This window comes from Daucus carota, chromosome 1 (genome assembly GCF_001625215.2).
Source record: "Daucus carota subsp. sativus chromosome 1, DH1 v3.0, whole genome shotgun sequence".
Lineage (NCBI taxonomy): Eukaryota > Viridiplantae > Streptophyta > Magnoliopsida > Apiales > Apiaceae > Daucus > Daucus carota.
In genome coordinates this window covers 22,685,465-22,712,445 of record NC_030381.2, presented here as the reverse complement: position 1 = coordinate 22,712,445, position 26,981 = coordinate 22,685,465, and the positions used below count along the sequence as shown (strand labels likewise).

Genomic DNA, 26,981 nt, shown 5'->3' with positions numbered 1-26,981 from the left:
CCTCTATTTACATTAGGTTCCCCAGCATCAGCTTCAGGTTCATCTTCTCCTATATAGATGTCTTCTAAATTCTCAAACTCCAGAGAATCAAATTCATTTTCCTTTTGGAGACTTGGGAGCTTGGTATCATCAAATCTTACATTGATGCTTTCAATCAGCTTGTCGTCATTGATCAGATAAACCCTGTAGGCCTTAGACTCTAAAGAATAACCCAGAAAGATGCCTTCTTCAGCTTTGGCATCAAACTTTCCCAGATGCTCTTCTTTTAAAAAAAAGCATTTTGCACCAAACACATGAAAGTAACTCAGTGATGGTTTTCTGTTGGCCATTACTTCATAAGGAGTCTTATCCAAATCCTTGTTAATCAGGGTACGATTTTGAGTGTAGCAAGCAGTACTCACAGCTTCAGCCCAGAAATAGATTGGAAGTCTTGATTGACTAATCATTGTCCTTGCTGCTTCAATCAAGGTTCTGTTCTTCCTTTCTACGACACCATTTTGTTGTGGAGTCCTTGGAGCTGAATACTGACGAGAGATGCCCTTATCAGTACAGAAGTCATTAAGAACAACATTGCGAAATTCTGTTCCATTATCTTATCTGATTGCCCTTACTGGCAGATTTGCTTCCTTTTCAATCTTCTTAATATGATCAATGATGATGAGTGCTGCTTCATCTTTTGAATGTAAGAATAATACCCATGTGTATTTTGAGTAGTCATCGACGATCACAAGAGCATATCTTTTCCTTGATATAGAAGGAATGTTGACTGGTCCAAACAGATCCATATGAATCAGTTGAAGGGGTGAACCAATGTCAGTCATGCCTTTGCTCCTGTGTGAAGCTTTCTTTGACTTCCCTTTTTCACATGCATCATAGAGTCCTTCTTGACAGAATTCTTTCTGTGGCAATCCTCTCACAAGTTCTCTTTTGACTAAAGAGTTCATAGTCTTAAAGTTCAAGTGTGAGAGCTTCCGATGCCATAACCAACTATCATCAGCAGAGGCCTTGCTGTAGAAACACTTGACCTCCCCCTTACTTGCTGAATCTATGTCGGCTATAAACAAACTTGATTTTCTTACACCACAGAGTGTAAGATCCTTGTTCTTCCGGTTCTGGATCAAGCAAACTTCCTTCTGAAAGATTACGTCGTATCCTTTGTCACAGAACTGACTGATACTCAGTAAGTTGTGCTTGAGTCCTTCCACCAGAGAGATATCTTCAATGATGACATTTCCAACTTTCAGCTTACCATATCCCGTTGTAAATCCTTTGCTGTCATCTCCAAAGATTACAATTGGGCCGGTTCTCATCACCTCATCTGTGAGCAGGGACTTTTCTCCAGTCATGTGTCTTGAACAACCACTATCAAGAACCCACACAACTTTACTTTTCTTTCCTGTGCCCTGCATTCACAAATGGATTAAACTTTCTTTGGTACCCAGACACTCTTGGGTCCAGGTGGTTTAGTAGAAACAGGAGTATCAACAGAATCTGTTTTAACATGTGCTTGTTCAGGGGTGACTGGACTCTTCTCCTTTTTAGTCTTAGCAGAAGTGCTTTTAGACTTGGAGTTTGGAGTTTCCTTCTTCTTAGAAGGACTAGCAGTCTTTGCCACAGGGGCAACAGAAGGTGCAGGCATATTCATATTCATGGTAGATGGTGCAGAAAAGGATGCATTTAACATGGTAAAACATGCAGACATCATATTCATAGCACATTGCATGCAACCTACTCTACCACATGGCAAATGAACAGCATTCATGTTAACAGTTTTAGGCATGCTAGTAACAGAATTATCTACTTTAATCTCTTTACATGCATGAGTAAGATGATTAGTAGAATTGCAATTATTACAAACCTTTCTAGCATTAGAATTCCTAGAGTTGGTGTTCTTAGGATCTAGCTTGCCATTTCTGTTGTTCTTCTTTTTGTTGGAACTAGTACTTCCTAATCTAGTTTTATCTGAATCTTCTCTGAATTGGGAATTAGAAGGTACATCATGTGATTCCTGTTTTACTTGAGGCTTAACAACTTCCTCATTTTTCAACTCTTCCTTGATGACAAGGTCTTCTTCTATCAGAGGTTCTGTTTGTGCCTTTCTAAAGATAGGGGTCTTGGTGTTCTTTAGAATTTTAGGTACATTTGTTCCTTCAGGAGCATTCTCAGTTCCTGCTGAAACAAATATGCCTTCATTTTCTTTTCTCTTCTTTCTTTTAGAACTTTCCAAAGAACTATAGTCAAGGCCAATAACAACCTTCTTATCAACCCTTTGACTATCCAAGATCTCTTTCTGTAGAAAAGCAGAATTCTGATAAGCCCTAAGCTTAGTTTCTAGGTCAGCAATCTGAGACCTAAGGGATTCCTCAATTTCTGCACTACACTTCTCCTTGTTCTCTAGATATTCAATTCTATCTTTAAGGTTAGTGTTCATGAGTTTCTCTAAAGCTAATTCGTCTACTCGTTCTTCAAGTTTAGCTATCTTTAGAGAAAGACTACAGTTATCTGATTCTGAAGCTAATAAACTAGTGTGCAAGTTATACATCTCTTGACCTAGTTCATTTATAGTCTTTTTATAATCAGCAGTAGTCATATCATCAACAGAAATTTCAGGAGATACCTGAGATGGAGATTTCTCGACAGTGTCAGCCATTAATGCAAATGCATAATTGCTCTGGACAGGTTCATCATCAGAATCCGTGTCATCCCAGCTTTTTCCCTCAGCAATGTAAGCCCTTCCTTTATGCTTGGCCATCATTGCTTCCAACTTAGCTTTCAGCTTTTCATTTTCTTTCTTCAGATCCTCATAAGAATTCTTCTTATCATATGAGTTGCTTCTTTCTCTGACAGGAGCCGCTTTGGGTTTCCTGCATTCTGTTGCAAAGTGCCCTAAGTCATTGCAGTTGTAGCATCTGACATTGCTCTTGTCATACATGTTTGATTTGTAACTGCCATTACTCTTAGACCCTGACCCTGAATATCCTCCTTTACCCTGAAACTTGTTCCCTGAAGCTTTCTTGTACCGGGGGTTCTTCCTGAACTTGATATGCTTGAACCTTGCAGCCATATAAGACATAGACTTATCTTCCAGCTGCTCCAGTTCTTCCTGAGTATAGAACTCATCCTCCGGTTCACCAGAAACTTCATCAATTTCAGCTTCTACAATCTCAGTATTGGTAGAAGGATAATCAGCTTTGACGGATGAACAATCACTCTGAGCAACATTGTGATCATTGATACCATATTCAACTAATTGTTGATAACCAAAGTATGGTTGATCAGCAATAAGTGCAGTGGTCTTTTGTAAGGCCATACTCTTGGCTTCAGTTGATCCACCATTATATATGATCTTTCTTTGTTCAAGTTCCATCTCAAACATCTTCAGTTTTCCAAACAGCTTTTCCAAAGTCATAGTTCTGAAGTCGCTTCTTTCCCGGATGGTCTCTGTCTTTACAACAAGATGAGGTGGCATCACAAATGAGAACTTTCTGTTAATCTCTTTCTGTGGATAAGTCTTTCCATGCAGGGTGAGTTCATTCAACAACAACATGAACCTTTCATAGATTTGAGAAATGTTCTCTCCAGGTATTGCCTGAAATGCTTCATATCTAGCAATTAGCATATCGTATCTATTTTCCCTGACTTCTTCAGATCCCTCCATCAATGCCTCTATTGTATCCCACATTTGCTTTGAAGTTTTCAGACTCAGTATCAGATGTGTCATAGTCTTGGTCATTGATTCAACAATTATGAGTTGCAGATTATGGTCATGTGCAATATACTCCTTATCAGTCTCAGTGTATTCGCTTTTCTCTTTAGGAACAGACTTCTGTGGAATACGAACACCATTTTCAACAGATTCAGGAATAATCTTCATAGGCAAAAACGGACCATTTTCCAGAATCCCAATGTACATGGGATTGGCAACTCTGATGTATAGCAACATCTTCATCTTCCAGTTGTTGTAGTCATCCTTGTCAAATGGAGGTACTTTGATTCCTAACTTGTGTGTCGACATTGTTATCAGATAAAATTACGATTGTACGGACATCTAGCTTTTCAGATTGGTTACGGATCTCAGATCTGTATATCGATCAGCGTCGCTCTGATACCAATTGTTAGGTCCAATCAGACGTAGAAGGGGGGTTGAATACGTCTTACCAATTTCTTCGATTTAATTTAATTGCGGATAATTCTGTTTCAGTCCATGTTAAATCAATCGTAAATAAATAACTCCAGCAAGTCGGGGAATATTCTTTGTATTAGAAATAATCCTCGGGTGCTACAAATTCCAACACAAGTGTCGGCTGCAGAGACTACAATCACTCTATTACAAACTCTCGATAAAAACGATATTCTAATTTAACTCTCGAGAATGTGTATAGTGTGTGCACTTACAAAGTGTGTAGTTGTTTTCAAATGAAAACATCAACCTCTATTTATAGGCTTTCCAACAACTAACGATGGTTAACGAGTTCGTCTTGGACGACTTGAATTCGTTCGGGACGGATTAGATTTATGAAAATAAATCTAACTCCTATGAACACAAGAGATTGGCTCCACTTTCATATATATACTTACGTATTGTTTCCTGTCTTTTGTTGTGTTGAGTTATCGTAGTTACATTTACGTTACATTATGCTTTACAAATACCAATATTAATATATAAAATTACAAAATTGGATTATAATTCATGAGTGAAAGTATGAAAATAAATTTCTACATATAATTAACGATTTAAAGCATGACGAATCTTAATTTTAGTTGTGATTTTTTTAAGGTAATCATGTGTTTCACTAACATTGTCATTAATTTCCAAACACTACTTCTTAGACATATACACCATGCCCTACATGTAAAAAACATTCAGCTCTTTAACAAAATTGATTGATGATATCTAGCCATATACATTGATTGACCAATAAAACAGACAGTATGCTTGCAAGAACATAAGTGCGTAAAAGTCAAAAAGATATTGAGATGCAACTCCGAAACCATCCCCAATTTTAACAGGGATATAAACATTATATTCTAGTTATACGAACATTAATCATGTCGGGACATATGAATTCCAATCCATGCAGGTGTATATTAGTGAAGTCACGGAGTAAGTATTAATCGTCACTAATTGTGATTAATCACTAACTTTTAGAACAACGCCAAATACTACTTATCTAATAATATTTAAAATTACGTAAAAATAATAAAAAAATAAATAACGACTCTTACTAGACGAAGGCGAGTAATGTGTGTTTCGATATAAGATCGAAAAATATACGAATAATTCAAATTTGAGAAGCCAATTATTATTGTTCCCCGATTCAAATTATTATATACTTATATATAATAAGCATAAGCGAGATAATTTGGCCGCATTGTTGTATCAGGTATGGTCCAAAAGCTTATCATCCGTTGGATCGTATATTGAACAAATAAGCACCGTTAGATTAGAACAATATTAGCTTTTGTTCCATAAGTTCCATAAGGCAACTAATATCTATTTACATGTTTATAATTTCTTTTTTGAATTCAAAACAAATTTTGTCTTTCACGTATCCAAAATAAATATTTCCTACCAGTTTTATTTGTAGAATCATATAAATCGTACCGTCACAATTTTTATATAATATATATTAAAATTAATAAATCGGATTTATATGAGGAACGTATACAAAAACTTTTTCTTAATCCAAAACAGATTCTACCTTCTTATTGCATGTTTATGATTATTTTTCTTAATTCAAAACAAATTGTGTTCATCAATTTTAATCTAGAACCATATAAATTTTTAGAAAAATATTTAAATCACATTATAACAATTCTAACATAAAATACGTTTATAAATATAATCTAAATAGAAGTTGGCGTCACATATTGTACTCAAAATATATTAAAATTTGATAGAAAAAATTTAATACTTTGACATGATATACACGAGAAAAGAAATGATTTGATTACAATAGTTTGTCTGAAACCATTAATGACTGTGATTGTGTATTTACAACAGTTTTAACTTTCAAAAATTATTCTATTGAAAAATTTTAATTTATTATTTATAAATCAAATTTTTACACACCATTTAAAATATATTTAAAAAATATATAAATAATTAAAAAGTTCTCGTAACTTGCACGGGTTATAAGCTCGTATATTATAAAACAGGATTAAGCAACTGACAAATTTTGACTTTTCTCAAGTCCCAGTCGTGAACGTGAACACATGAATAACTAAGATTAACTTGAAGTGCAATTTATTTCCTAAAAAAATATAGGAGTATTATTTATTCGGGAATCCAAAATGCAAGGTTTTGACATATGAATTCACGTGCTTGAAATCCTCATCAGCAAGTTGTCTTTTACGTGTCACAAGTCTATTTGTCAGATGATGATCCTTTACTTTACTTGCTCTGCTAAATCACTATTCTATTTCTCAACTTCGCTTTCTCAAAGTTTCAAACTATTACAAAAATACATGCAAACTTATTAAACTCATCTCTTCTTCCTGCTCCTTTCCTTTCTTCCTTTTGCTTCTCATCTATATCTATACAAAAACATCTTCACAACCCTATGATCACCTCATTCTCACTTTTATATCACATTCTTTGTAGCCCTCTAGTGTTTCTTTCTTGCCTGACATTTTTTACAGGAGTCATGATGATGGTTTGGTCACCATGGTCTCTGGCTGCAACAGCTTCGAGTCCAAAGTTTCGGGTCAGGGTTCGGATATTGAAGCTAGAAGGCCTCGAGGATGAGTTTTGGAGGGAGAAAATGATGATGGTTGGAGTTAACTGGAGAGGAGAAGGGAAATTTGTGCTGCCATTTTCGTCGAGAAGTAGGAGACATAAAGAGTTTTCCAGTGAGAGGATTCTGAAGATGGGAAGATCTTGGCTTGAATGGGATGATGAAGAGTTCGAGAATTCGACACCGATTAGTCAGGGTCACAAGTGGGATGTATCATTCAGCATCTTATATGTAAGTCTTCCTTCAAGATACAAGTCCAGGGATTATAATTAACAAGCTTTCTGGAAATCTTACACACATATCTATCGATTTGTATGATTTTATCTAGAGGGATGCTAAAGGGAAAATGGTTGTCGCTGGAAAAGGATGCTTAAACTTAGCAAAATCAGCTTCAGAGCAGGAGTTTCCAATAGAAAGGAAGATACCTATCAATTTAAGAGCAGCAGAATCTCCCAGAGAGGCTACCCTTTCGGTGAGTCAATCTCGAACATTTCATCTCATCCTGTATTGTGACAAGTCTGCAGATTAAACAGAAAGGAGGTAAAAGTTAAGAAAGATCATTATCCATATTCTTCTCTAGGCTTATTTACATGGGCTGACTGTTTCTACAAGAGCTGGTCAAAGTTGGACAGCAAGAGTATAATCAGTCTCATACAATAATTTAGGGCCTAACAACTTCATAAAATAACCAAATCAAACATTAAGACAGGCATATGTAAGAGAGGGACATGGAAATATTAATATATCTGTAGGATAGTATTGAGCTAACTAACGTCCAAACATGACTCCTATTTGCATAAAGTTGTTACCATAAACTTGGGTTTGTGACAGCATATATATGTAGCCTACTCTGTTTTTGTCTTGCTTTCTTGTATCTAATGAAATGCAGACGGCTTAGTTTCATGGTATTCTCTAAAATGTATCGAAATGCGTAGGTATATGATATCCATGGAGTATATAGACTTAACTGTGGTTTGATTATAGGTCTTAGTCAGCTTCGCCGAGATAAGACACACTCAAGATGCAAGAGAATTAATAGCACCCAAGATACCCCGGTTCAGCGAGGAGGTTATCAATGGAAGAGGACAAACTAGACTGACAAATCAACAAAACACGAGGAGAGCTCAGTCTGCTAGGTTTGACTCGGAGAGCTTAGGATCACGACTGTCATTACCTGGTTCAGGGCCTCAACTCGACCAAGCTAAGAAGGTACCATTGTTCTCATGGAAAAGGCTAAAATCTAAAGTAGAGAGGCTGAGTGATAACAAACTAGGTAAAGATGGTGATAGGATTCAAGTCGACCAACAGCTCACCTCCTCGTCTACAGAGGTATGTATGCCTAGATAGAAATATACGAAGAGAACATTTATAAGATTGCTGGAAAATTGCATAGTCTTTTTTGGTACTTGTGAATCTACCAGCAAATAAGTTGAACATTTCATTACATTTTGGGCCAGTAGAAATGAAGAACTAAGGTGTAAACATATAAACTTTCTATTATTCAGCATGTATCTGAATCTTTAAATATTAATTGTAGGAGAACGCAGATGACAATGGACATTTCAAACAAGAGTTCCAAAGCCAAACTCTTTCAGCAGGCAAGTGGCATGAAATGGACCTTGTTAGCAGAGATGGGCAGACAAAGCTGGTGGTACAAGTGTTCCTGGCTTCTTTTGATCAATGTAGCTGTAAAGCTGCAGGAGAGAGTGCATGCACAACTCTAGTAGCTGTCATTTCCCACTGGCTTTTCTCAAACCATGATAGAATGCCAACAGGAACTGAATTTGATAGTCTCATTATTGATGGTTCTTCTGAATGGAGGAAGCTCTGTGACAATGAGCCAATTGTAAACAACTTCCCAGATAAACATTTTGATCTTGAAACCGTTTTAGAGACCGGCATTCGTCCTGTCCTTATATCACAAGAGAAATCTTTTGTTGGATTTTTCAGTCCTGAAAAGTTTGAGTCCTTGAAAGGAGCCATGTCCTTTGATGAGATATGGAATGAGATTGGCAAAACGGAAGAAGAGAATCAGCCAAGGACTTATATAGTAAGTTGGAAGGATCATTTCTTTGTGTTTAAAGCAGACAATGAAGCCTACTACATCATTGACACATTAGGAGAGAGGCTATATGAAGGTTGCAAGCAAGCATTCATATTAAAGTTTGATAAGTCAACATTAATGCTTGGGAGAACGGGAAAAGAAAATGTTCATACTGAAGAAATCACCACATGCACAGATAATTTTGATAGCAATGACGGTGATGAGGTTATATGCAAAGGAAAAGACTGTTGTCGGGAGTTTATCAAAATATTTCTTGCTGCTATACCTTTAAGAGAACTTGAACTGGAAGAGGAAAAAGAGACAGTTTCTTATTATTCCCTCCATCAGCGTTTGCAGATAGAGTTCAACTTCATTACCTTGTCTTCACTATCATCACCGTCACTCTCGTCCCAGTCTTCCGATGCTACTGTTTCGGCATCTTCTTTATTTTCAAATAAGAACGATTCTGAGTAGTGTACAATTGTGCATTTTTTCTGTTCCTTGTACAGGAAAATTTTGGAAGATTAGCAGCAATAGTTTTCTGTTTGCAGACGTGATGGAAGATATCTACTAATATGCGACTGTAAATATTACCCTGAGTACATGACCTCATGGCTCTGCAGAAGTAGTAGCAAAAATATTTGTCAGATTATATTAATCAAACAGCAATATATAGTAAACATTATGCAAGTCAGATCTTATACATTCATACAGTAATGACAATTCACAAATTTTTATCTATCTGATTTTTTTTTAATGTTTGCATTACCAGGTCATCAGTATTGATAGGTGTTTCCAGATGTTATTTATGTGGAACAAAGTTATTCTTTAAAGTGCATCTATGCGGGCTCCAGATGGTCTAATGAGAGGGATGAAAGTGTAGCCTCTGGAAAATTTGGACCACTGCCTGATAGCCAATAATGCATTAAACCAAATAACAATATAGTGCAAGCAAAGGCTTTAGATTCGATAATTGCATCTTTATCATACCAAATCTAGTAGGAACACAGCTGTCCAAAATGCATACTGACAAGACCAACTAGTCTTGATCCCACATATGCATTCCAGAGAGCCAGCAGTCCTTCTAAACTTAATTACTTTTTAGATTACTTTCAGATGAATGGACTTGCACACCTAGAAAATGTGGCTATGTAGGACCTATATTTAAAACTCTCAATATTATTTCTTTAGTAGGTTCCATGATAATGGATGGAAAAGTTGAAGATAAGTGAAAGCAAAGACTAATGATCGATCACTATGCTTCTTTTTTTCAAATTTAATGACGGGGTTGATGCATCTACTACGCCAAAGTTATGGAAAGCACCTATAGAACAAAAAATTATTCGTTGCACAATCCAAGTTAATAAATTCATCATTCATGATACTCAAAACAAATGAAATGATATAACTATTTCACATCTCCATCAAGGCGTTTAACAGATCTCATGCAGTCATGCTAGTTCTTTCCTTGATCCATTCATGCAGCAGATTTTTCAATTTAGTCTAATAAAATCGTGAAGACCAAACACAACTTCAATGGATATCTCATTACCCGATGTGTAGATTCCTACATTTATAACATTCTCTGTTGCCTCCATCAAGCAGACAATGCAGTTGTTTTCTCGGGATTAATATCCACTCAAAAGGCAACTCCATAGGTACTTTTTGCCAGTTTTGGTGGCAAACACTTCATTCATACACCCTAAATATTATCTCTGGTTTCCTTTTAGGAACAGATACTAAGTCCCAATAAAAGGCGCAATCATCAGCTCGAGCTACGATAGAGAACTTCGCAACGAGTCTACCAACACTTTAATCCTGAAGGGCATGGCTTAACTAACAAAATCTACATCCAATGCTAAATCAGTTTCTAAATATATGCATGTCTTCTGTCACCTTATCAATACTATTTATTTAATAGAAAACTAAACTCTCACTAGTTTTTTTTTTCCTTAAGTACCACTCATTAGTTAGTTACAGTTGAGTAAATATACCAAATAATATTTTACGGTCTTCACTAATCATATCCTACCCCTTTCTAAACTGAACAAGAAGTAGATGAGTTCCAGGACCACTAATATATTGAGAGACTGGTTGCTTCCCATATAGGACACAAGAACCTTATCTGGAATTCATCCCAACATCTTAATTTGTCCAATCCATAAGTAGTTTATGGCCCACTACTTTTAAGAAAGAGACTTTATCTTCTTCACATGGACCCTTGGCTTTTAAAAAAAAGAAATATCAATAATATACAGGACATGGTCAAATGCCACGAACTGTTTAACTCTGAAGAATTGTACTCGATTTCCTGTTTGCAAGTTGCACCTAATATACGAGGGGATAAAACTTATTGCGTCAACATATTCAGTTCTCCTGTTTGCAAGTTGCACCTAATATACGAGTGTGAATATAAAAAATAATATTTTGAGTTATGTGTCAAAATTGGCACCCCTTGAAGGTGCCAACCATTGGAGATGCTCTAACATACTTCAATTCTTTATCTTGGAATAACTTGGAACTCAGTAGATTATTGTACTTCATGTAACATAGTGACATACAACCCCAAGGAAATTTAAAGAACTCTAAAAAGCTACTATTTTGGAATGTCTTCAAGAAGCCAATACAAGTGCAAAAGACTTCTTAGTACAGTCGTGGCAAGCAACTTTGCAAAATATAGCACTCAAAAGAAGTGGCAATTAACAATTAACAAGAATTCTATTCTTAACCAGTATCTGTGACATTGCCACTAGCTCGTAAAGAACTTAACCCGACAGGCCTCTTTTTATAATTATCAAACACAGAAACTAGTCAAGCACAACGAAGTCACCAGAAAAATCACACTTGTGCTCAAGTGAAACTAATATCTGGTGCTAAAGGGACTCTGCTCTTATCACTGGTGATGAAGCAATGGTGATCTCTAGCTAAAAATAGCACTTATCTTTCCAAAAAATCCAATATAATATCAAAATTTTGTATGTGCATAATCTACTGCTTATCATAATAGCATACTTGCAAGTTTAAAATTCAATTTACTTCTCTAATGCTTTGTTGGTTGGGGACAATAATAAGCAACTTGAGTTTGTAAGATTTACTCCATTGAGAGTACGATATCCTGTTCACTGTTTAAAAACCTTAGTAAAAAAAAGTTTTTGGTACTTATTAGTAAATTGTAGTCAGCAGATACAAAGCCCCTTCTGTTCCTCTTTACAATATGGGTAGTTAACATTAGAAAAGATTTAAAAGTTTGCTCTAAATATACTACAAACTGCACTATACCAAGTTTATTAGATTCTCTCGATGTTTTAGAATCTAGTCTGTATATAAAAACTTTGCATTTTTTAACCATGTAATTAGAAATTCAGTTAAACCTTACTGCATAGAAATATCCAACAATGCCAATAAAGTAAAATTGAGTTGCGTAAATCACCAAAACATTTTCATTTCAAAAAAAGCTGTTCACGTAAAAGTTACTTACGGACCTGCATTTCTCGCCCGTGCAGTGAAATCGTGAAATGGAACCTTCGGACGCCAGGAGAAATCTTCGTCCTCAAGCGGATGATCCATAATGGACTTGCGTTTTCTTGCAGTTTCCTTCAAATTCAGATTTTCAGCCTCATTAATCTGATGGGTAGAACAGGTATCCACTGAGTCACAAATATGAGATGTTTTGAAGAAAGACTTGTCAATTTGTATTGATGAATCAGTCAGCTTCTTTCCTTGGGGGTTCATTAAACTGAAATTTCCCAAATCCTTATCAACTCTGGTTTCAATTTTCTCACCTGGACTACCAAGACAACCCAACCGCAATGATAGATCACAATCAATTCCATACGAGTCACAACTGGCGTCTTTGACATCTGCTTCAAAAGGTTTACCTAAAGCCTTTATTTTACCATATGGATTTTGCTTTCCACATATCCCACTGGCCTTCATGGAATGAGAACTAAACTTGGTAGGGGTGTCAAGATTAAACTTGGAAGGCACATCAAAATTAAACTTGGAATCTTTTGGTTTAGGATTTCCAAAATATAAGGGTTTAACAGCAGGGCCTGGAGATGGCATGCCGAAAAAGGAGAAACTAGTTTTACCGGCATCTAAACAACCAGACATAAATTGATTAGTGGTTCTGTGATTTCCGAGCACTGAGTTCTGCAAACTGCTTGAGGGTATAGTCATTTTGTCAGGATTGATTGGACTAAGGTAATAACTCGGTGTAATATTCCGCTGGCTCCTTGAGGCTCTTCTGGGTGTGCATCCCAAATGCAGAGCAGCTAAAAAAAGGGAAGTTAAAGATACATACATAGATGGTCACTAATCATAATTAGTAAAATGTTTGCAAGGGAATAGACTTGGAACTCTATTTTGCAAACTAACAAATACCTTTTGCCAATGAATGTGAGGACTTAATATAGAGGGGACAAGGGTAAAACATCCATAAATCCATATTCCGTAGTAAATATAAACTAATCAACATAACCATTTAAGTTGAACCATCTTCCCCACAAAATGTCCCAAAAGTAATAAAGAAGAAAATATAGAAAGCAAAATGGCCATCATATCTTAAAGTACAAAAGACATATATAAAGTTCCACTATTATTCTCAGACAGGATCAAAACAAATAAAGCTGCACTTAGTATAGTACTTATGTAGGGCCACTATAGTAAAACTAAAGATTTAAAGTTTGGTTGCATAATCATACCCTCTCCACTATTGGGGGTAGTATTTTTTAGAAAATGTGTAAAGCTCTCAAGGAACACAAAAAATAAAATTTACAACTGATGAAGAATTCAACAGATACCTTCAATACAAGGCTGCAAGTATACCCCAGTTTCTATAGTTTCATCTAGTCGAATGATTGTGTTAATGGCATCATTTGTTCTGTCCCAAAGTGTTTTCAGATCCATATACTCCGCCTAGGCAAACAAATCACGCAATTAAGCCATGAATCACAGGGGGAAAATAGAAAAGCACACATTAATAGTTAGCAATAGTTAAGTCAAAAGGAGCAGCAGATTGAGAAGAAACCTCAGAATTGGCTTTGGAGTACATTATATCTTCAGCTCTGAGGACAACAACAGGCAGCTTTTCTTGCCATTCTTTGTTCTTTTTAGTTGCTGGGCTATGAATCTCATGCACAACCCTGAAATAGAACAAATGCCACAATAAGAGAGGGCGAAAAAGAGAGAGGGGGAGAGGGAGAGAGAGCTGCATAAAAACACATAGAACAGAGAGAAAAAGATGGGATTTTGATACCTGAAGATTTCTTGAATGAAGGAACCTCTAATGGGTTGGTGTCTATCACTATGCCAAACCTTTCTAACACACTCATATGGCTTTGGACCTGGTCTAGGCATATCTTGAGAAAATGGGAACAAAAAACACACACAAACTGAATGCAGGAGGGGAGCAAAGGAAGCAAAAGAAAAGGGTTATAAAAATTTGTGACAATAATGCTGCTGCTGCTGCTGCTGCTTTTGTTGACTTGTTTGTACCAAAGATTTATAAGCAACAGTGATGGCTAAGACCTTGTTGAGAAGGGGGGGCCTCTTAACTTTAAAGATTTTCGAAGAGCGTATGGAGTGGTGGAGTGGATCAATAATTGAAACAAGGACTCGTTTGTATGTATGTATTGATATTGATGAGTAAGATTAAGAAAGTGGGGTCTTGGTCTAGTGAAGAAGCTGACATGCCCTTGCTTCCCAACCCCATGTATAGATTGCTCACTGTGTCTTTGCCCTGACCATTGGAGGAGTGAGAGTGAGGGAGATTTGTCTGTCTTTATTTTTTGTGTCACTGTCGGTGCTTTCTAAGCTAACCCTCCCATCCTCCCTGTGGTAATAATGAAGCACAACCACAATAATATGAAAAGAAAATCAGGTGATATGTAGATATTAGGGGTGAGCATAAAAAACCGAAACCGAAAAAAAACCTGAAAAAATCGAAAAATCACACCGATAAAAATCAAACCGAAAATAACCGAAATAAAAAACCGAAATTAATGGTGCGGTTTTATTTTCGATTTTATGCTAAAACCGCACCGAAATTAACCGAACCGAAATATATATATATAATTAATATATATACTATTATTAATATATATATATATATATATATTAATAATAGTAATAAAGCACCTCAATCATTTTTACACTTCACATCTTATTTTATATCTCGAGGCTTTCTGTCCAGAGACACTCACTTGTTGAGTCACTTAAATAACTAAACGGGCACCCAAATATTTGGAGGAGCGCGTACTCAAAGACTAGGACTACTGTAGTTTGCCACAGAGCAGAAATATTTATGTTGTTAATCTGCTAATCAAATTTTATTATAAAACCTATTCTACTCTATTTATTTATGTACTTTTTGAAGACTTTTTATTTGAATTTTATGATTAGTTAATTTTGGATAATTATATTGACTTGACATCATCTAATTTCATGTTGAAATATGTATGTTTTAGTTTTTATTGTGTATTAAGTTTTTTTAGATGAAAGTATGTAATGTTTCCTATATCCTCATATATGGAAACATGAGTAACCGAATATACTGTACATGTTTATAAAAAATTTATATTTTTTTAAAAAAAAATTATTATGGACAAAAGTAGAAAAACCAAAAAAAACCGCAACCGACTAATGGTTAACCGCAACCAAAAAACCGTTTTAATTGGTGTGGTTACGGTTAATGATAATTAACCGAACCGAACCGCATTTAACGATTTGGTTACGGTTAATATCCGGAACCGCACCAAACCGCACCATGCACACCCCTAGTAGATGTAGATTAGTACATGTACTAGTCCAGTTTTTTTGATTATTTATCGGAACAAAAGCCGCTTGGATGAGTATAAAATAAGTGTTTTTCCTTTAAAAGAAAAACAGTGAAGTAGAAGTTAGGAGTTAGTTAAGATTTCTAAGTGATTAAAGTGTTTGAGAATAAAAGTAAATGTCACCAAATAAAAGCTAAAAATCCTAACTTTTTATAAGTATTTATCGATTTTTTACACAGTACGAATAAGCGCTTCTAACTTAAAACTCCACAAGCGGGGCTTTTAAGCCCCTCCCAAACACCCACTTTATATTCATGTTGAACCCCGAAAAGTAGCCCCTCGATTCCACTGTCACGGTGTATTAAAAGATAAAATTAATTACACTTTACAACCCCTAAATTTGTTCCAAACGCAGTTTTATACCTGAACTTTAAAACGTGGCAATATGCACCCTACACTTAACATTCCCGTGCAAGATGTAACCCCTATTCACTATTCCGTCCAAATCTGCCGGTAACCTTAACTGTTTGACAGGTAACAGTGTGTATATTAGTTTTATTTTTTTACCCCTGTGACCCCTCAAAGTTTATGTATTATATTTTCAAATTATTTCTGAACACACACAACGATGTAAAAAAAAAAATTAAATTTTTTCTAAAAATATGTATTTATTTTAAAATTTTAAAATAAGTTACATTGTTTATGTAAAAAAAATTCAGATTCTAAATCTAGATACATATTTTAAAAATTATTTTAAATTTTTTTACATCATTGTGTGTGTTTATAAATAAAGTCAAAATATAATACATAATTTTTGAGGAGTCACAGGGGTAAAGTAGGTGTTAGAAACTAATATGCATACTGTTATTTCTTAAAAAGTTAAAGTTAATAGCATATTTGGTCGGAATAATGACTAGGGGTTACAACTTCTACGAGAATGTTAAGTTTTGGGTGCATATTGCCACGTTTTAAAGTTCAGGTACTAAACTGCGTTTGGAGCAAACCTAGGGGTTACAAAGTGTAATTAACTCTAAAAGATATGTTTATTATTTACTAAAGTATGGCATGAATAATAGACAACCCGAGATTGTTATAAATCTAACAAATCATAATCTCAAATAACCAAAGCAATGGATGGTGCCGCACCCTCAAGCCCAAATAATGATAAATCTGCAAGCGACGTTGTGGCTGTGGCCGGCGGTAATGGGTTGTGGAATAAAAATTGATGTATTCAAGTTTGTGGAGTCACGAAGATACTTGTTTATGTCCACCATCCCAGTCTTGTATCCTCCTTTGCTTGTAGAAGATGAGTAACCTCCTTTTTGAAACCTGTTGGCAGTAGGTTTGTACTTGTAGGAGGGGTTCTTCCGGAATCTCATATTTCCAAATTTTTTGGCAAACAGTGATAGAGATTGATCTTCTAACTGTTCTAGCTCTTCCATTGTATAGAACTCTTCGTCACCACTGGAAGAAGCAGTCTGACCCATCTCTGGTACAACAAATTCCTGAGTGGTCTTAGAAGGAATAATAACATCCTTCTTTTCTTCCGGTGTAGGTGATTCAACAACTAGAGCTCTTGAATGGTTCAGTGTTTTACCCCAGCCATATCTCTGCTTACTTTGAACCTGTTCGAGTTCATAAGTTTTCAAAACTCCATAGAGTTTCTCCAGAGATATCTCATCCAGATCTCTACTTTCCCTGATAGCAGTGATTCTGTGTTCCAGATGTTCGGGAAGGGTTAAGAAAAACTTCATGTTGACCTCTTTCTTGTCGTAGTATTTCCCATTCAGATTTAAGTTATTAATCAGATTATTAAGTCTGATAAATACTTCTGAAATCCCTTCTCCGGGATTAGAACCAAATTGTTCATACTGAGCCATCAGTATCTCTTTCTTGTTCTCTCTTACTTCTTCTGAGTCTTCGTTGATAATCTCTAATGTATCTCAGATTTGCTTCGCGTTCGTACAATTAACAACAGCATTGTACATGACAGGATCTAGGGATTCAACTAAGATCAATTGAAGAGCATCATCTAGGTTCATCTGTTCACTCTCTTCATCTGTGTACTCATGAAGTTCTTTCGGAACAGTTCTATGAGGCATTAACACACCATCCTCTTCGTGTGCTATTATTAGCTTACACCCTTGTTCAGAATCCCGATGTATTTTCAGTTCGCAGTGCGGAGTAACATGTGCCTCTTCCATAGGCCAAAGTGTTCTTTGCTGAACGGTGGGATTTTAATGCTACTGATCTTTTGTGTACTCATGTTTAAGGATTTGAAGTGAATAGTGTTTGGATGAGATTTGGATTTTTGAAAGAAAAAATATTTTAAATCAAAATTAATTTTTGGAAGAAAATTAATTCGAATAAAAAATATCTGGACGTTACAGAGTGTGTATAGGATCTAATACGGTAAAATGGTATCAACCGCTCTGATGCCAATTGTTAGGTCCTGAAACGATTGTAGAAGGGGGGGTTGATTACAATCGTCACTAAAAATCGTGCCGGAATAATCTGATTGAATATAAAATTGTTAATGAGATTTTAATTAATTAATATAACAATGTGAAAGTCGTTATATAATTAATATGGTTCGTTTTAATGTCCACTAGTTCGTAGAATAAATTTGACAGGAAGTATTCTAACTTAGCGGTAGAAAACAACCGAGTGATCAAATCACAGAAAACTGTGGATTTAATGAATAACAAGTTTAGCACAACTTCAAAGCTTTACAATACTTTGAACAAGAACAAATGAAGGGGGGAGGCCATATTTATAGGCAAATCCCATGAACAAGGCAAGACAACTTAAGACAATGCAAGGCTTGCTAAGACAAAAATGTTGGGTTTGGGGGCAATAAAACGCAGCGTAAAGTAACATAAAATCAAAAATTTCCGAAACCCTAACCGCATGATCCATCTATAATGCATGGCTGATTATGGAGATACGAAATAATACCTTGTTGAAGCTTTACGTTAGCGAAAGATGGAGGTCCGGAATAAGCAATCACCACGCAGCCCTCGGTCTAAGGATCGCGTCTCTAAACAGTCCACACGAACGCCTGATCGCCTAATGATCATCGGAGCCGGTACTAGCCGAAAACAACCTCTCTCTCTCTCTAGCCTCTCTTGATATAGAGCTGCTAGGGTTTTATAAAACGATTTTATAACTCTTAACCCTAAAACAATACATCATTATGTATTTATAGAGAAGGGAGAGAGATGGGCCTAACCCTAATCGGTTTTGGGCTTCTCCAAATCCAATCCGATTTAGGTTTTAATATTAAATTCGAAATCTTGATTATTTAATTAAGACCGGCTCAACTAAACAATTTATTTCGAATTTAATCATTTAATTTAAATTCAGAATTTAAATTAAAAACTCCTTTAAACGTTCTAAGTGTGTGACCCTTTAGGTTATTATTACATTGGCAATAATTTTAATATCCCATAATAAAATTATAAACAATGAGCGGCATCTAGTAATACATCATTGCTACCCAAGTAATAATAATAATTGGTGATTCAATTAAACTTTTTGTGAATAATGTACAATGTAATATAATCCTTTTAACCTTATATTATAGATCAAACTCGAGGCATGCATTGTGTCATCCTCTTCAACGTTTAATCCGAATTTCCTTGATCAATGAGTAGACTATTAAACAAATCAATATTTGAGCACGGCCATGCATTTCATAGTCCCACTCAATCAAGAGGCCAATAATATCACTCCTAAAATAGGAGGGTTAAATCCTTTCTAGATCATTCATATTTCTCATATGATTCATAATATGCCCAATATACATTTTTATCATCACCTGGTCAAAGGTAACTTTTAATACAACCAAAGTATATTAATTCTCATATAGAAATATAATGATATCAAGTCAGAGGATCATTACATCATTATCACAGTGAGAATTTCTAATGACACTTATTAACATGTGAAATCTCATGGTGGGTCATTCCAGTGCCATGTGTCAATACATGCACTTGTGTTCTTGACTTTAGTATCACTATACTTATGATCAATGAGATGTGATCATCAGTCAACAAACACACTAGTCTCAATGCATTCCTATTGTCCCTTAATAATAATGCTCGACTAGGGACCTTTAGGAATATCGATATTATTCTCATAATCTCATTTCTAAGTCACGCACTTAGAGATATAGGATTACATATCATATTCCAAGGACATTTATTATGCTTAAAATTTATCACGTAGTAAATAAAGAACATAATAAATATCTATTCAATAATCAATAAAACATAATCCATAATAGGTTACATTCAAACATAATATCATTGTCTCTACGACACCAATACTAACAAAAAAAAACACTTTGTCTTGCCTAAATAAGCAAGGCAAGACAATTTTACAAGGGGCAAGACAATCAAAATGGTTGTCTATAGCTTAGCAAGACATTACAAATCAAGGTAAGACAATCCTATGGGAAGGTAAGACAATCTAAGCCAAGGTAAGACGATATTTATAGAAGGAAAGACAATCTGAGCCAAGCACTACACCATAAAAGGCCTATCGCAACGCGCTTCTGGTGAATGTTGCTAGATTATGTTACCTTAGCTATACTACTTCTACCATACCGCAACATTATATTTTTTATTTTAGCTTAACCACAAATATGACGTTGCCTTAAGTGGAACTTGTGTGTGGTTGCAACATCCATGCAAATATGTTAGCTTATGGTATTATAAGTTATATATACTAATTTTTTTAGATATAATTAAAGGTAAAAATATTTAGTTTTATGAAAATTCGAATAATACACATTTATTTTTTTAAATAACCAAATTGCAGATTTTTTTTTAAAAAAAAATTCCATCAAAGTTGCAAAGGTAAAAATATTTATTTTTATTAAAAAAAATCAAAATTTTAGATTTATTTTTTTAAAATAACCAAGTTACAAATTCATTTTTTAAAAATACTAGCAAAGTTGCATAAGAGGTTGCAATGCTAGTTAAAACCGGTTGATTTTCTGGTTGCAATAATTGTAATTGAGGTAGCATTCAATGTTGCACGTTGGTATCTTTAAAAAATAAATTTGCACCTTGATTATTTCCACAAAATCCTAATATTAAATAATTATCTATTATTTAAATTACATGAAAATAATTATTAAATTCTAAAATATAATAATTTTGACAGATAATCGAATTATAATTTTTAATTAAAGTATTTTAGATTAATTTAGAATTTATGATTGATAAAAAATAATATTAATATTATATTATATTAAAAAATAGCACACTTACCCATGAAATGTTCCAGCTGGTCAGAGCGGCAGAAATACCGCCTATTTTTTTTAACTTAATCTTCATTTAACAATTAAACTCTCCCCACTCTATAGCAACCTTCATTTACCATCCGCTTTTCATACTTAGTTGGTGCAGATTTCTAATTATGTATCAAGGAAATACTTGAGGCAAATGAGAATAAAGAGTCATGTTCTGTTTGCTGTAAAATTTTCGAAGGATTGGCCAACTGCTGAACAGGTTAGTAATGTGGCTGTAGCTTCTTCGCCTGTGGCTCATTCCATTATTGCTTAGGATTCTTATGTTTTTATATGGACTTGGTAGTTGGAAGCAGAGGCATAGCCAAGGACTGAAATGGTCCATTGATGTATCCAAACTCCTCCAACTTTCCTGTACAAATGTTGTGACCTCAGTACCAGATTAAGACATGCATTTCCTCAATTCATTACCTTATTTATAATTTTTTGTTTTATTGATCGACATGTGAATTGTTTATTTTACTTTAGGATTAGAAAAAGCTTCAAGGACAGCTACTGGCAGGAAGTGGGATTTTGATGGGTTTAGGTTCAAGTTTTGAGATGTAAATTAGTCGATTTAATTAGTCAAGTTTATTATGATTTATGTATGATTTATTGGATGTTGGATGTTGGATTTTGGGTATTGGATTTTAGATACTGGATATATGAATTTTATGTATAATTTATTGTGGGAAGCATTATATATTTAAAGCATATATTCAAAAAAAAATTTACTGAAATGTTACAGTGGGCCCCACATGAGTCCCATAGTGGGTCTCACCTGATCCAAAGAGGGCCCCACATGGGTCTCACAGTGGGACCCACTATTTTTTAAAAAAAATTACTCTAAGCTAACATATTTTTTTGTTTGAGTAGGAGAATAAAATGTTAGATTAAACACTCTTTGCTAACATATATTTGTTTTTGCTTTTGGCAAACGAAATGTTGTCTTACACCCTCTAAGGCAACGGCGAAAATCCTATCACAAAATAAATGTTGCCTTAGCCTTTTTATGGGTCTTTAGCAACATATTGACCCCCTTGTGCAACAAATATTTTATGTTAGAGAAGGCCTTTTATGGCGTAGTGAAGGTAAGACAATCTTTATGGGAGGAAAGACAATCTAAGCCAAGGTAAGACAATCCTTATGGAAGGAAAGACAATCTTAGCCAAGGTAAGACAATCTCAATCCAAGGTAAGACAATCAATTGGCTTGTCTTGGAAGCTAAGGATTAGACAATCTTTGGGAAGGTAAGACAATCAATTGGATTGACTTGGAGTTCTAAATGTATATAACAATTCATTTTCTTTTATATAATTAACCAATTAATATTCACTTAATTATATTAAATGCATAAATTCATTAATTAAATTAATTCGAGATAGAATCAATTTAATAAATAAATTACACATCCAATATAATTATTTTGAGAAGTGAAATAATTAATTAGATAATCATTTTAACCTTTTTCCTTCTGCAGTAGAGTCTTCAGTCTTCTTTAAAAATTCCGATCTTTGTCTTGATTGAACGACCACCTTCATTTGACACGGAATATTTAATCTGATAAGCTGGTAGACAAATGTACTGTCTGGTTCATCTGTAACTAGCTGAATTAAATATTCCTTGTCAATTAAACAATTAAGCCGTGGCTTGTTCGTCGATTCTTCGTCTTCGAGTTCTTTTTCATTTGTAGACACAATATGGAATCTTCTGAATAAATAAAGTATTTAAACTTTGTACCTTCTGATCTTCTGGACATGCTACAAAAGATTATTTGTACACTGAGGCTTGAACATATTAATGGACTTCTCCTAGTGGTTCATAGCAGCATCCTGAAATTCTTCTGACATAAAATCTTCAATAAATCATTTGACGTTCTTCGTACGGATTCCGATTAGCAGCACTTGCTATTTACTTGCTTTCTTATCAGAGTTGAGTTGATACCTCTTAATTACAAATAGGCTTAACATATGCCTTTCAAGTACCTCCAACACAAACACCATAATGGGCTTTCTTCTTGATATCGTTGGTGAGCTGTTCTAGTTTAAGGCGAAAAACTCTAGAAATGATGTCTGGGGAAGTCTCAGACTTACAACCAGGAACAAAATGCATCATTTTCTGAATTTCGTCCCACAAAAGATTTGTGGTCATGGTGAGATATATTAGGGTGACCAACTTGGCGGCACACCGCTAGCGCCTCCTGGAAGTTCTGCTGCATGTATCGTTTGGATCCAACAAAACCAGCTGGTAAGATTACACCTTTTCCAACATTTGATCCACTCAAATCACCTTTATGCACAGAATCACAAATATGACTATAGAGTTCATTGCGCAGAATTGTTTGATTTTTCCGAAACCAATATAAACGTGTTTGCTCAATTGAAGAGAAGGCATCAACAACATACTGTTGGAAAAGCCTACCACCTAACCTCGTGGTCAAAGCTGCATATTTCACAGAAACATAAATATATTCATCCTACATACAAATCCAAAAAAATATAAATCGAACACATATAATCTAATAACTTAAGTCAACACATGAAATCTAATAACAAAACTTACAATTATTAGGCCTGATCTGGAAACAGTATGCATAATAATCTTTCATTGATATAAAATCTCGCTCTTTCAAATTTGACAAATCCGTGCTTTGAAATGGGCTCTTGTCATGGTATCCATCTTCACCATTTGGGAAGAGAAGAGGGTATTGAAGTGCCATAAATTTGGGATGAATGTAGGAAACACGCTGCAATTTTCCAAATTTAGGCTCAATTATTATATCACGATCAGGAGTAGTATTCGAGGTGGAACCAAGCATAACGCCAGCAACTTCATTGGATGCAGATATATGATTCCACCTTCCATTCTGAGCGCGACAAACTTTAAATTCAACTTTTAAATCACATGTATATTGTTCTCCATCTATCACGTGCAGTGCGGAATTTCTTCACTAATTCATTAGTATCATCAAGCATCTGAATCAAACCATCAACAACTTCTGCATGTACAGGTTGTTCATCAGAAACGTTAACGCAGCGCAGACGATTGCTAACCTCATTTGAAGTATCATATATGTAGAGCTGGCGGAACTTTGGAGTGTCACCATCATCAGGAATTAAAGAACCAAACACATGGTGATTTTGGCCATTTAAACGATATATATAAGGTCCCCTGCCTTTGTTTATGGAATGGTCAACATTTCCGCCAGCAGAGGTAAACGCAAACATAACATTGTAAAACGTGATACTTCTGTGGAAATCTGCACCTCTAACTTTGTCTTCATAAAGATTAAGCAGATAGACGGGAGTCGGTAATGTAACTGGTAATTTCACTTTGCCTTTCCTACAACAAATAGAAAATAGTGGCCTGCCTTTTGTCACGTTCTTGTTTACACGCTCCTCGTGCCTTATCATAGCATTGCATGAATTATAGAGTTTAGAAGGGCCGACAAGCGTTGCATATTCCTCTGGTATAAGATACTTGGAACCACGTCTACACTTCTTCTGTAAATTTGATTCATTTCGAATTATATTCTCTGTAAAAGAAAATAAAAGCACCAGTCAATGAAAAGAAATTTCTCTACACACCAGCACTCATTATGAACAGCGTATAACATACCACTATCAGACTCTACTTGACCCCGATCATCAAACTCATCATTGACATAATTCTCAGCTACATAGATTAAGAACAAACTGGATAAATGTTCAGGTTGGATATGAGTTTTGAAAATTTACAATGCTCACCATCTGCAGAGTCCATATCAGAATCTGAATCCTCCGAGTATGAAGCATCAAATCTAGTCTCCTCTGCAGAAATAGAAGAAATAAACATTCAAAAGCATATATATATATATATATATATATATATATATATATATACTCATACAAACAAAATCATTAACAAATATTAAAAGTACTTTGCAGAAAGGAAAATGTCTTACCCAAATCCTCATCATATAACACACTGTTAGTGCTCTTGTTTGTCGACAATTCCTCTGTAAATAAGTTCCGACTCCAATCTTTTAGAGGTGCATGCTCCCAATTTGACACTTTTGCCTTCCCTTTCTCTCTAGAATTATTGCTTTCCAAGTTTGTTGTTCGTGATTTGTCTTTTACTCCACCCTTAGTGGTATGTGCTTCACTGCTCTGCAAAGTTGACGCTTTTGCATTCTCTTTGCCTATGCTATTACTGCTTTCCAAGTTTAATTTTTTTGCTTTGACTTTACCTCTCACCTTAGTGGTATGCACTACACTGCTCTCCATAGTGTTTGTTATATCAGCAAAGGGAGTTCTCGGTGGTAGATTCTGTTCTCGTAAACTGGTCTTTCAAGACTTAGGTGTGCCTGCATCAGATGCAACAATTATGAAACAAAAGCAGGTATAGCATGCACCACATCACTGCACTTTGATATGTTGTCAAAATAAATTAATTACATGTCTCTTGCACAGATGAAGGTGTAGAGTTTGGTGTTAGAGATCCAATGACCATATTGGCTGCAACTGTCCTGAAAGTTTCACTCCCCTAGACTTTGCTGCATTCATTAGTATTTTGTGGAATTTGCACTGAAAGTATTGAGGCAGAATATGAAATCAATAATGATTAGAAATGACTAAAAAAGATGTATATCGTTAAATCTGATATAGCTGGGAAATACTATATTAGTAAAAACAGTTCCTGATAGAATGTAATACATGTCTCTTGCAAATAACTAACAGCAGACATTGGTGAATCAGTGTCTATATCTTCCGTATTACTACTGTTCATGTCACGCTTATCTACCATGCTGAAAGCTTTAATATGTCCTGGCTGTGTTGCTGCAAAAATGGGGTAGCTACACAAATCAATAATGATTTACATCTATTATAACACTGTAAACTCAAAAGTATGGAAAGTTGATGATATATTACACATTGCGGCGACAAAAAAAGATGTTAAACTTTCATGGTGACTACATTTTTCATTTTGTCATGACAGGCAACATAAGTTAACAAACAGCTCCAAATAAATATCGGCCTCAACAACAAATCCAACATCTAAAGTATATAATAACAATCATATTGACAAATTAAAGGTATTTGGTCAAGATAAGTACCTGTTTCGGTGGAATAACAGGTGCTTGTTCCTTGAGTTGGTTTCTTAATAGTCTTAGCAATCTTTCGTCTCTTTAGTCCTTTGTAACTTATCACCAAACACCATTCAAACATTACAACAAAAAATGTGAGTCGGAAAAATACGATGAAATGAGGAACAAAAGTACCCTGTATCATGTCTTCCGACGTGAATAAACGCCATGATTTGTCTTCATCTCCGGCCTATAAGGAAAAAACAAAGACGCAAACAGGTTAAAATGATTCTTACAGAAAAGACATAGCAGTGATAGGATTAGAAATTGGATCAAAGCACCATGAGTGAACATTAGAAATTATTCAAAAGTATGTAGGAGTTATTTAGCAGATAAGGCGGTGTGTGCAAAACTGAAAAAGCAAGCTGCAAAATTTGAAAATTGTACCTGCCTCGGATCTGTGGAGGAGTAGGATACAAACTCGAAGCTTGTCGAAGAAGCTGCAGAAGCTTGGTGAAAGAAGCATTTGCTTTTTTTTCCAGACAAAGATTGAACACATGCAACAGATGGAGGAAGTGGTGAAATTTTTGCAAATAGAACGAAAGCAGGGGTCATTTGTTTAGGCATGGTATCATTGTACATATCACGCATCAAAAACTATTATATAGATAGATAGGCTCATTATCAAATAAAAACCACCCTTAAAATAAAAACTAGAAACCAATACAAGTTAGTGATATTCTCAATACAATTTAGTGATATTCTCTTTAGAATTTAGTGATTTGTGTTGTAAAAATTGGTGAGTCAGCGAAACCTCCAGATCTGTGCTTAGATCTGTACTTGTTATCGATTCTGGGAGTAATAACGACAGTGGAGATAGCGGAGGAGGTGGACATGGAGGGACGGGAGCATGGGGGGGGGATGTAGCGAAGCAAAAGTGGGGCGGTAGAGGAGGCGGAGGAGGGAGACAAAGGGATGAAACTGTGGTTTTAGGCGGCGTAGCTTCGCCGGAGTTGTGGAAGACAATTGGGGTTGCAATTAAAAGACGGCAGTGGAGGTGAAA

The 26,981-nt window shown here is 35.3% G+C and overlaps 2 protein-coding genes and 1 long non-coding RNA gene across 5 annotated transcripts; 2 read left to right on the top strand and 1 right to left on the bottom strand.

Moving 5' to 3' along the window:
• The first annotated feature begins 6,435 nt into the window (after positions 1–6,435).
• On the top strand, positions 6,436–9,471 carry LOC108204728 (uncharacterized). Its single transcript, XM_017374309.2, has 4 exons — positions 6,436–6,968; positions 7,066–7,209; positions 7,722–8,066; positions 8,275–9,471. The coding sequence occupies exons 1-4, from the start codon at positions 6,564–6,566 to the stop codon at positions 9,253–9,255; spliced, it is 1,875 nt and encodes a 624-aa protein (XP_017229798.1). The 5' UTR covers positions 6,436–6,563; the 3' UTR covers positions 9,256–9,471.
• On the bottom strand, positions 7,118–14,298 carry LOC108204730 (uncharacterized). Of its 3 annotated transcripts, XM_064093184.1 has the most exons (6): positions 14,039–14,284; positions 13,811–13,925; positions 13,584–13,698; positions 12,264–13,055; positions 9,376–9,398; positions 9,137–9,275 (listed from the first exon to the last, which is right to left on the bottom strand). In XM_064093184.1, the coding sequence occupies exons 1-5, from the start codon at positions 14,137–14,139 to the stop codon at positions 9,391–9,393; spliced, it is 1,131 nt and encodes a 376-aa protein (XP_063949254.1). In that variant the 5' UTR covers positions 14,140–14,284; the 3' UTR covers positions 9,137–9,275; positions 9,376–9,390. The 3 variants fall into 3 exon arrangements, with proteins under 3 accessions (XP_063949250.1, XP_017229799.1, XP_063949254.1); XM_064093180.1 differs by lacking the exons at positions 9,137–9,275; positions 9,376–9,398 and adding an exon at positions 7,118–7,255; XM_017374310.2 differs by having other exon boundaries at positions 8,088–9,398; positions 14,039–14,298.
• A 6,641-nt stretch (positions 14,299–20,939) lies between these two features.
• On the top strand, positions 20,940–21,513 carry LOC135150827 (uncharacterized). The gene is made up of 2 exons (XR_010289195.1): positions 20,940–21,076; positions 21,161–21,513. It is a non-coding gene; the product is annotated as an uncharacterized LOC135150827 (long non-coding RNA).
• Positions 21,514–26,981: the final 5,468 nt, after the last annotated feature.

Excerpts from the sequence above, each read along its gene's own strand:
- LOC108204728 (XM_017374309.2), top strand. The coding sequence starts at position 6,564 with ATGATCACCTCATTCTCACTTTTATATCACATTCTTTGTAGCCCTCTA. Across the intron at positions 6,969-7,065 it reads TATCATTCAGCATCTTATAT|AGGGATGCTAAAGGGAAAAT; the intron begins GTAAGTCTTCCT and ends GATTTTATCTAG. Across the intron at positions 7,210-7,721 it reads CCAGAGAGGCTACCCTTTCG|GTCTTAGTCAGCTTCGCCGA; the intron begins GTGAGTCAATCT and ends GTTTGATTATAG.
- LOC108204730 (XM_064093180.1), bottom strand. The coding sequence starts at position 14,139 with ATGCCTAGACCAGGTCCAAAGCCATATGAGTGTGTTAGAAAGGTTTGG. Across the intron at positions 13,699-13,810 it reads ACTCCAAAGCCAATTCTGAG|GCGGAGTATATGGATCTGAA; the intron begins GTTTCTTCTCAA and ends TTGTTTGCCTAG. Across the intron at positions 7,256-12,263 it reads TGCACGGGCGAGAAATGCAG|ACTTGTCACAATACAGGATG; the intron begins GTCCGTAAGTAA and ends TTTAATCTGCAG.